General features: G+C 40.2%; 1 protein-coding gene across 5 annotated transcripts in view; it reads right to left on the bottom strand.

Annotated features, from left to right (window-relative positions):
• The window catches only part of PAG1 (phosphoprotein membrane anchor with glycosphingolipid microdomains 1), a 118,190-nt gene that overhangs the window by 11,383 nt on the left and 95,795 nt on the right, over positions 1-11,012 (bottom strand). For all 5 annotated transcript variants that reach the window (XM_064507361.1, XM_064507363.1, XM_064507362.1 and 2 more), the window contains 4 exons: positions 10,649-10,700; positions 10,015-10,111; positions 5,600-6,198; positions 576-635 (listed from right to left, as the gene is read on the bottom strand). In XM_064507361.1, the coding sequence (XP_064363431.1) occupies positions 576-635; positions 5,600-6,198; positions 10,015-10,111; positions 10,649-10,700 (808 nt within the window). The remainder of the gene's footprint in view (positions 1-575; positions 636-5,599; positions 6,199-10,014; positions 10,112-10,648; positions 10,701-11,012) is intronic.

Here is an 11,012-nt window from a genome sequence, read left to right as displayed (position 1 = left end):
ACTCAGCTGACTGCCAAGTTTGTGTTTACTTTTATGTCTGGAGAATGTATTTATAGATTGCACAGGGGTCACTGGAGATGATCGCAGGCACCTTATTTTTGTTTAACTTTTCTGTCTTTGTTTCAATCATCTCCTCAATTTATTTGACTAGCAAACATTTTAAGAAACAGTTTATGTTCCAGTACTTCCATTGTGCTTCAGTTTATTTCTCAGAGCCCCAAACATTTTAAATGGGAAAGGTGAAGTATGTTTCAGAAGGCCGTTGCTTACTGTTCTTAAGTAGCACTCTTCATCCAGATCAAGGAATAAGCTGCTCTAGCAATCAGATAGTTGTGGCCTCCCATTATTTGCTGACACCATTTTTTAACCTCTCGGCCTGATAAAACCAATGCTAAAATACTTCTGATTTTAGGAATGTGGTTCTACAAACTCTGTACAGAAAAGCCTCCACTTCTATTTTCCCTTCAGATAATTTTCACCTTTCTTAGATCCTGCTTAATCATGCAGGGCTTATGCTAATTTCTGCTTGAAAAAAGGTCTCTAGTTAGTTACTGAATTTCATGAAAGAAACCTACATCATCTTCTGTAAGAGATGGATCTTCCTCTCGAGACTTGTAAGACACTGTACTAAGCCTCTGAAAAAAAGAAAGAAAGAAAGGCTCATTACAAGTCAACAGTGTGAAACCTATAATAAAACTCTCCCATTACAATCAATACATTATATTTTATGGTCATTTGCTCACTAGTTCCATTTTACATAGCTAATATCCAGAGTATGTCTTTGGAGATCAACAGCCCTGAGGTTAGCAGAGCTTTTTAATGTATCAGCTCCTGTTCAGACCTAAAAAGAGTGAAAATAATGTAAAGGTTAAAACAAACTCTGCTCCACTGTATCTCTGCATTTAGATTTCTAATGAAGTGAGAAAGAGTTTGCAAAGGCATATTAACAATTAAAATTGAACTGTTGTGAAACAGTAGTCAGCCTTCTACATAGTTTTCGTATATATGTCTAGATCCAAAAGGCGTAGACTAGCACCTTCCTAATGATTATTATCCTTCATTCAAAGGGTTCCAGAAGTGCTTCAAGAAGCTGTAGCCTCTTCTGCCATGAAATGTAGCAACTGTTCCTAAGTGCGCAGCAATGCTGCCTCACAACAGATGACAGCCAGAAACACAGAGAAGACCTGATTAACCCAACGTGAAAGTAGAAGCTAACTTCTCAAAAGCATCAGTTTGGGTGCAATCCACATATTGAAGTTAATAACCGCACGCAGGATGGAGGGCTTGGTTTAGCGTCAAGTTAACTTTAGGCATGCAAAATGCAACGTAGAAATTAGGTCATGAAACACTGGAGCGAACCCTTTTGCTGTTAAGAAAAAAGGGTTAGGACTTTTATGGCAATCAAGACCCTGGCTGCCTCCCAGCAGATGTGCGGTTTCTCCCTGCTGGGGCAAGCACACTTTGCTGGAACTTCTGCTCCACAGTGATTCAGAGGGAGCCTTCCATATAACTGGCCGTATATTAGAGTTTTACTCAAATTCTCTACTCAAAATATTTCAGACCTCCTCCAGTGCAGACCAAGATTGAGAAGTAGAGTATTTTTGGCTCAACTAATCAAATCCAGCTTCCAGAAACATATTAGATACAGACTTTTTTCACAGAGGCTTATTACAACAGATGCTTTCCTACTTCCATTTTTCCTGTTGTTTTTACTTCTGATAAATATGGAGTTTTAAACTTCTGATGCAGTTCTGGTGGAGTTTCTGACCCAAAGCTCCCTGACGTCTGCCCATTGGTCCCAGTAGGCTTTAGTTCAGCCTTAGCTCCCTTGCTTCTTTCTCACTGTCTGCGGAACTCACTCTTTAACCTCTGCTTTGTTTACTCATGAGAATAAATAAATAAAGGGAGAAGTTCACACATATTTCAGCATAGCCTTTTATTAGATCTGCTATACTACAGCAGCTCACTTTAGTCTTTCTTATTTGCGGGATGTTTTTATTGTTGAGGAGTAAGTTACTAGTTTCATCCTTGCACATTAAAAAAATTGTGCTAGCAAAATTGGGCAATATACTATTTTCTTTAATTAGTGTGTCTGTAAGCATCATGGGTCAGGAGCCCTTCTACGTTTCTCCACCCAAGTACTGAGAAATACCCCAGAACGCTGACGATGCGGCTCGTTTCCCCTGTACGCCACATTCTGTCTGTTGTCTAAATGTAGAACCTGTGACCCATCAATTTTGAAGGATCTCATCCTCTTGGGAACTGAAAAAAAAATATTTACTCCTAAACATTTTGCACCTAGCAACATCACACATAAAGCTTGAAACTTCAACAACAGCAACAGAAACAGAATGTGTCCCTATTTTCTTTTCACTTCCCTTTTGTTCCTCAACAGCACTTGATTTTTTGCTGTTTGGCTCAGCTGTTGCTCCTGACTCAAGCACCCGAACAATAACCTCATTCTCCTGAGGAACGTTTTTGAGAGATGCTTTGCCTATCCTCAGGCTGTGCAAGTCTGAAATCAGATGGGCAGCAGCCAGATGTACAGAGAGAGAGAGAGAGCGCATTTCTCCCAGTATTCTTGGGATTGCTCACTCTAGGAAGACCTGGGTAAAAAGGAGATTTCTACTTCCTTTTTTGATCAAGAAAGAAGAACTAAAACAACCCCTGACTCTCCAGTTTTATTAGAAGAACTACTCCCAAGTTTTTCCAGGTGCTAGAGGCCTGTAAGAGGCATTGTGCTATTAAAGGTGCTTTTCTTCACCAAAATCTTTCATGGGATTTGGCTGGCTCACATCTAATAACCAGTTTAGATAACTACTTTTCCTATTTATTGTGTGTCTGGCTCTTGAACTGATCCTTTATCCCTGTATCTAACTGCATGTCAGTGCTATGGGAAAGAATTCTGAATCAGTGAAATGCTTCTTCATTACTTAGTAGGACAGTGACTATTTCCCAGTGTCCCTGGACACTTTTATCAGGCTATACCTCTACTAGTTACTCTAAATTAAACAGTACCAAGGACTGTCTGTGACACCAGAGCACCTTTTTATACTGTTAAATACTGGAACGCTCTCTGCTTGGACCAACTAACACTGTCCCTCTTGAACATGTATCAGGGATTGACATGGGCTGCAGATCATTCCCAACGGGTGGTTGGGATGAGGCCACCCTCTTGTGAGGGACAGGAGACTGAAACAGCCTGGACACGTCTCCTTCAAAGGTACAACAGTCTCAGTTACATCAACACCCTACCTGCCCCAGGCAGATGGCCTTTCACCACCTGGAGCCTGCTGTTTTTGTGCCCTGTGAAGCAAAGCCTCACTGCAGAGAGATGGATTCATGTGGCTGTTACGCCCAACCTCCCTGCTCATCGGGGTCAGCACGGTAGGTTGGAGAAGCTAGGATACAGATGTCATATTAAGCAAGGCAGCTAAGTAGCCTCACAAGAGGCAAAGCAAAAAGAGGCACATATGGAATGTGTTTAACTAAAAGAGTTGTAAATTTATAATATATTTACATAAACAACTTGTTTTTGGTTGCCACATGAGAAAAAAATAGCCATTGCTGTACACTGCTTGAAGAAGCAAAATAGAAGGAAAAAATATCACAATCATAATAGAAAAACGATCCCACAACCACCTCCATGTACAATGCCAACAATAATGACATTTATATATTCAATCGATTACCATTTTCAACTCTGCTGCAGCTGTAGCTCTCAAGGACAGGACACGCACACACTTCAATGCATAATGCATGTACCTAGCAGAGTACTTGGGAATGATCTGATGCTGCCAAAGCTTTAACTCAGATTGACTTTAGTTTTGAATAAATTTTAATTAGACAAACACCTTTTTTTCTGGCACTTAGGGGACTGCATGTGTCATCTCTTGATTAATCCTTCAAAACCTGAACCATTTTAATCAATTCCCAGTCCTTGCAGTTACTGACATTGTATACATGGTGTGTTGGGAAGCTACAGAGTAGTAAATGCATTTTTTTGTATCAGTGACTGGGAAATATAATGATTTTCAAGAAGACTTTTCACACCTGGTAGGAAAAATGTCATTGTTACTGAAAGCTGTTTCTCTAAAAGACTAATTAGAAATTACATATGCCCTGAATTTGGTGATAGGAGGGGAGGGTTGGTGGATTATCATTGACAAACCCATGTTACTTTTCTACTAACGAGCTTGTTATTTGCAATAATGTACTCTGAAGAATCTGGATGGACAATTTTTAGATTATGAGTAGTCTTCAGTTTATTCATTTTGACTCTATTATGCTTTATATACAATGTTATGCTAATCTGTTTAGCAGTTATTTAACAAGGTGTTTTTCAGTGCTCTGCCTGGATTATTGAAATATTGCAAATAAGAGAATGACCAGAAACAAGTAACAGTCCCTCAGCTCATGATTTTTCAGATAAAGGTTTACATTAAAATGTCACATTAAATCTTAAAGATTTTTGAAAATTTTCATCAATACCTAACAGTATTTGACAACTCAAACACCAAAATTATATTAACCTAAAATCACAGTGCTTTCATTCACAACTAATAACAAATTATCTATACTAGTTCTGAAAAAATGCAGACCCAACAGTTTGTGACAACAGAGTCTGATGATCTGAAAGGTTCCTTCAAATTAGTTCTGTCAAAAAAATTAAAATAGTAAAATAAACTAACTTGCTGAAAATGTGATCATTCTATTTTTCAAGGAATTCACCACTAACTTGTCCCCAGTCTGGGGGAAAGAATAAGCTGCTGATAAAAGGCAACTTTCAGCTGTCATTTCACCAGGCAGAAATTTATTTCTCTGTTTACATGTGACATACAGAGTTTGACAAGTATAAAATCTGTAAGCTGATAAACTGCTCAAATCTTTTATGGTGCTAATGCTGAAAAGGATTAATATAGGTATTTAGTTCAGTACTTTTTCATCTGTGATCTTTTGTACTGTGGAATTGCTGAATAGCAATTACAAGACCAAAAGCAAATCTTACATTTTAAAATCCTACAGTCACAATTCTCTCTGTCCCTCTCTCTGTCGCTCTCTCCTGCAAAGGGAGACTAGGTGAGTGGCTTAGAGCCGATAACCTAACACTCACACTGCTCAGCCAACACGGCCCCACAAAGGAAGCATTTTGAAAGCTAGGGCTTCTACCCCACTCTCCTTTTGTAAATTTAGATTTTACTAGGAAAAAAACAAGTAGGAGATTCTGAAAGAGATGCAGACACTAACAGAGACACTGGACACCTACTGTAATAGCTCCCACAAGTATAATACCATTGAAAAAGAAGCAGAGGCTTCCTATGCAATTTCTGGGTGGTATTTGGGAACAGCACACTGCACCAATTAGAAACTGAGGTTGCAGTAGAATGAATACCTGACAATAATTCAGAGGTTATAGTGAGCATTTTCATATTTCTGTATTCTATAGTTTTTGTCTTGATGTTGTTTTTGTGATTTTAACAGCAAATGATTATTTAAAAAAAAAAAGAACTATGCCCCTCTCCCCCAGTATGTTCAAAATGACTTTTTCTCTCTATCATTATATGACTGTCCAACAAGGACAACCATTTGTAGTGTTTACCTTCTCTGGTTTACATGCTCCTTCTGTCTCTTGTTCTTCGTCCACTTTTTGTTCTTGCACATTCTCATTTTCATCAAGAAGTTTCATGGGTACTGGAGGGGGAGGCTCATCCTCTACATCTGGTGTATTGCCAAGAGGGCTGTCCGAATTAGCACTTTGGCGACTTTTTTTATTCCGATCAACAGATGCATATTCTGCTGATTCAATTCTGCACTCAGGGATCTGTTTCTGACCTTCAGAAACCACCAATGAAGCCCTTGATTTGTTGTTACATCTTTCTTCCATGTTGGCTACTGCTCCGACATCTTTAATTTCCTTCACAGTTTCATACAAGCAGTCTTCAACTATGTTCTCTTGAGAGGAGCTGTCTTTCAGAACTTCATAAGGCCCTTCCATTCCAAGACCTTGATCATTTTCTGCATTTCTAGCTGAGATGATGGTTTCCATGGTACTGTTAGGAGGAATACTGGGTAGTTCCCGGCTCTGGTGACATTTAATGGATTTTCCAAGACTATCCTGCTGATCTAGCAGATCAGAGACAGATGTTTGTACTTCTTCATAAGGCTGGATGCAGGCAGTTGTACTGTCCTCCGAGAGCACTAGAGAAAATTATAAAGAATTATTCAAAACAATTGTATGACTAAGAAAGCTGAGTGTGATTTAGTACACTCCATATTATTTAGTTTTTGCTTCTCTCACTGAAAAGGATAAATGATACAAATACCTGGCAATGTTTTAGTAGTCATCATGCTTTCAGTTTATCAAAATTTTTCCATTAAGGAGATGGCTGCACTCTACTGTTAAAATGTCATTCTCACAGCATCATAAATGCTCTGTGCACCCTCAAATCACTTTACATACAACAGTGTTCACAGCGAACCCAGAGGATTGGTGGACAGGTGCAGATACGCAAGTATGCTCAGCTAGCTTGTACTCAGTTTTATTGAATGCTTACAGACCGTTCAGTATCCTCACATGGGGAACATTGGTGTGAGGTCTAGAACCAAGTGTGTTTAAAAAAAAGTCTCATTATTTTTTTCTCTTTCCAATTCCCTATCTTTTGGAATCAGAAGAGAAGATATCTCTGCCTTCTCCCTGCCCACTCCTCACCTTGTTTAACACGCTGGCCAAATTTGAGTCTGAACCACACCTAGTTCCGCTGAAGGCAGCCCCATCACACAATACACCAGCAGCTCCTTATTGGAAGGCTATGCCATACTTTTCTTAGTCTCGCAGCACATGATGTAGGTTGACAACTTACTAACAAGCCAGCCATATGCACAAAAGAGAAGATTAGACTTCAGAAAGTGGTGTTAGGCAGAACATGTTATTTTAAGTCACAGAAGTGGGTCACATGACACTGTCACAAAATGCATATTAGGGATTGAAATTTATGGGACTTCTCATCTTACAGTGCACATGTATGACATTTGCTTGCAGTCATGGATATATACACAGACACATACAGGCATGTTTCTGATAGTATATGGCATGTTATTTTATGTGACCTCATTTCCTTGAAAAATCACTTCTGAATAGCTTTATTTTTCTTAGTACACTTCCTATGGCACTCTCTCAGACTTAGAAAAATCAACCCATTCCTCCATTTTCTTTAGTGTGTTTGATATCACGACATAAAGTGTTGCCAAAGCAATCAGTACTATTGATTTGGTGGTTGTCACATATGTTTCTTTTTTTTTGTGGTTTGGGCACACATTCTTATACACTCAGATTCCCCCTAGGGAGCTGTAATCTGACAGCAAAACTCAGATGGAACGTAAGGTGTGAGATGCTAATTGCTGTCTGAATGGGAAATGTGAGGAGAAGAAAAGGAAAATATCCTTCTCCAGTCACTTGACTCCTGCATGCGACTGGGGAGGAACTGGAGACATGCAAAGTGTCCTGCACAGTTCTTGAGGAACATCAGGAACTGCCTGGAGAAGCTGCAACATCTGTTTTTCCCTTCTGGCCCTTGTGCTCAGGGCACTGTGCGCTATGCAGAGCACCTTCACTGTCCCCAGGTAGCATCCGCCTGCTTCAGTGCACAGTGGGATAATGAGCAGCAGCAAGAGCTCACACTTCTGTGCCGTTGGGGTTATGGGTACTGAAGCAAAGGGGCTGGCTTAGGTACACTGCCACAAAGACAGCACTGGCTGGTTGGGCAAAGGAAAAAAAATACGTTTCATGGTGTTGCTTTCACAGCCTTGTCCCTTCTCAAAAGGCTAACAGCAACAACAAAAGAACTATTAACATATAAATACATATGAAGTAGAAATAAGAAATTAAAGCTGAACAGTTCCAGTTAGTCAGAAGGGTTGTTATGCTAATTGTAAGCTGAGTAATATCAGATAGTCTAAAAACTGATAGTTGACAGCATGCCTTTTAGTAGCACCTTCTGACAGCTGAGTGTGTGGTGACTAGTGGCAAACAGAAATGGTCCCCTCCTGTATGGCTTTGCTCTTTGCATTGAATCACTTTGTGGGGTAAATACCTAAATATGAAACAAGTCAATGTAAGGGAGCAGGGATTACCTGCTAAAAGAAAGCTTAAAAATTCCTTTGGTTACTTGTCTCCAAGTGGTAAAGATTTAATAGTTTAGCCTCTAGCTTCACAGTGAGATTAGAAGTTCAGCTATAAACTAGGGAATGCAGCCCAGTGTGTCAGTGTCTAACTCAGAGAGAACAGTTGGCACCCAGGAGCTCTGAACTGTGAGCGTGTTTATTTTTAGGATCATCTGAGTAAAATATTTTCCAGTGTTACTTGAGTGTGAATCATTCTGAGTGTTCAGCAAAGCGAAGATTAAAAAAAAAAAAGGAAGCCTATTTATGTTTCCTGTTTTCTAAAACACAAAAATACATTCTAGTGATCATGAACACTGCTTAGTTCCCCTTGAACTAAGGACTGGGAAGTGTGTTGCACTTACTCTTTGGCCTGGACTATTTTGTGGATGCTTACTATCTAGTAAATCTTCTTATATTGTGCCTAAAATTAATTTCTGTATTTCCCGACCTGAAGGGAGACTAGGTTGTGCCTTGAGGTGTTCACAGTGCTGATCCCAGTAATACGTACATGTTTAACAATACATGAATTCAGTGGGATGACCTATATGCCTACATCTAAGCATGCTTTAGTTTGTAGAGGGTAGATTAAGAGACTGGGGAGAATAAAGCAGCAAAGAAAGAGATTACAAAAACATATAAATTTCAGTTTGTAGTAACTGTTTTGGAAGAGTCAAAAACTATTGTTATTCTGCCTTTAGTGCCTGAAAGCAACTGTGTTCCCAACCAAAAGAAAGAATTCTTGCAGCATCTAGGGGCAATGGAGTTAACTGAGACAAATCCTCAGGACTGAACCAATCCCACTAACAAGGTCTAGTTAGGAAACTTTTGAAGTTTCATTCCAGCTGGGAGGAAATGTAGACTGATGTGACCTAATGGCCGACAATGATGAAGAACCTGAAATGCCAAGAGGTGACCTAACTGCACCTGTAAGGAGGGAGAGAGACAGATACACATACACTCTCAAACTAAGACTTGGCATTTGACTAACACTTCAGTTCAGCAAAAGAAGGTTATTTTCTAGCTGAATCTATTCCTCTACTGGGTTTACCATGAAGTTGCAGAAACACTTATGACTGCAGGGAACAGGACAGCATGAGTGAGAAGAAGATGCCATGGTAGAAAGTGGGTGCCTTTTTAAGCTGACACTGATGTTTTAAAGTCTTCATCAACTGACAGTCTCAGATAGCATGAGACTATGATCAACAGCTGTAGGCTCCGGAGGACAGCCTGAAATAGTTTTAAGGACTCAAGGAGTGTTTCTGAAGTTCTCAGGTCCAACTGCATCCTTGGTCACATCTCAGCTCCACAGCTGGCTGAGATTAGGGAGGGCAGCAGTCTTTGCCTGATGACCTGGTTTCTCCCAGATGCAGCTTGTGGCCTGGAGAAGGCCCCAGCACCTTCCCACTGTGGGGTGGCCTGGAGAACTGGGAGGCAGGGTGCAGGGCTCTGCCACAGCACACCCAGCAGAGAGGTGCTGCTACAACCCAGCATCTCCATGGGAAGGTGGCTGACTTCCCTGCAAGGCAGGAACGCTCACAGGGTTTCCTACTTTGATGTAAGTTTTCTGTGAATTAAATTCTTTACAAAAAGGGCTTCCTTTCAGAGAGCTGTATGCCCTGTCGCTGCCCTGGGATGCAGGACTTGTGCAGCTGCTCTGGGGTCAGACCTCCAGGATGATCAGAGGAAAATGCAGGGTGCTCAGGCAAACAGCGAGACTGTGTGCTAGGAAAGCTGACGGCTAGAAACCTAAGCCATGATGGATTACAAATGTGTCAGAGAGCAGCTAACTTGGGAACTATGAGCAAGGGCATGGCACTTCTTGTTCAGCCCATTCGCAAGGACTATATTACTCACCCTCGCCATTACTGAGTGCCCCGTTCTGGTCGCTGCTTGGAGGAGGCTCAGTAGCTGAACTTGTGATAGAGTGGCTGAACATCTCCTTATCAGAAGGCTACAACACAAATTAGGTAGATTAAATGTTTGCAGAAACAGTTAGATACACTGTAGATTTTATTCTGATCTCACGAGCTCTAACTCGCAGTACTGGTGGGAGAGACAAATCACACTTACTATACTCAAAGATTTATGTCCCTACATTTACAGACGTTAAAACAAAACAATATAAGTATGTCTAGAGTGATCTCCCTTTTATACTCTATAGTGATAGAAATTACCATGGCTTCAACTAGTCAGAAAACAGCAGCTGACAACTGCACTTGAACAGCAACCTGAGTGAAAGAAAGGCAGGAGATTCTGTGACAACCATGGCAGAAAGAGCAAATGAAAGTGCAGATCATTGGGATTTACAGAAGTTACCCTCCCTTTCCTATTCTGAAACTTTTCTTGAAGTTTCCCTTCCTCAAGAGTGTCTAAATTCCTTACCTATTTTCCAGCCTGCAATACTTTTCAAAGGCCTTGGTGCAAACCAACCACAAGAAAGACACAAGCTAATAAAATAGAAATAAGGAAAATAGAAATAAATACTTACCACATTCATCAGATTTTCATGATCTCCATTCTGATGTTTGGGCTTCTTCTCCCTTAGTGAAGAAGTATAACATGTTACTACAAATTATGCTACTAAACAAATGCCAGCCATTAAGAGACTGTACACAGCTCCTGGGAGCAGAACTGCAATTCACCATAATATTGCAATATGAATAACTGAAAATTATTAAAGGGACTGGTATGACCTCAGTGTAAGGTCACCACAAGGCAAGGTGCTGATGAACATATCTAAAGATTTATGACAAATACACAAACACACACAAACCTTTCTCTTGTTCCAGTGTAAGATCACAGTAAGGAGTAACTGATTATAACCAAAATGCTATGAATAATATTCTTGCTTT

Source organism: Dromaius novaehollandiae, chromosome 2 (genome assembly GCF_036370855.1).
Source record: "Dromaius novaehollandiae isolate bDroNov1 chromosome 2, bDroNov1.hap1, whole genome shotgun sequence".
In the NCBI taxonomy this organism is placed as follows: Eukaryota; Metazoa; Chordata; class Aves; order Casuariiformes; family Dromaiidae; genus Dromaius; species Dromaius novaehollandiae.
This window is presented reverse-complemented; position numbering and strand designations above follow the sequence as displayed.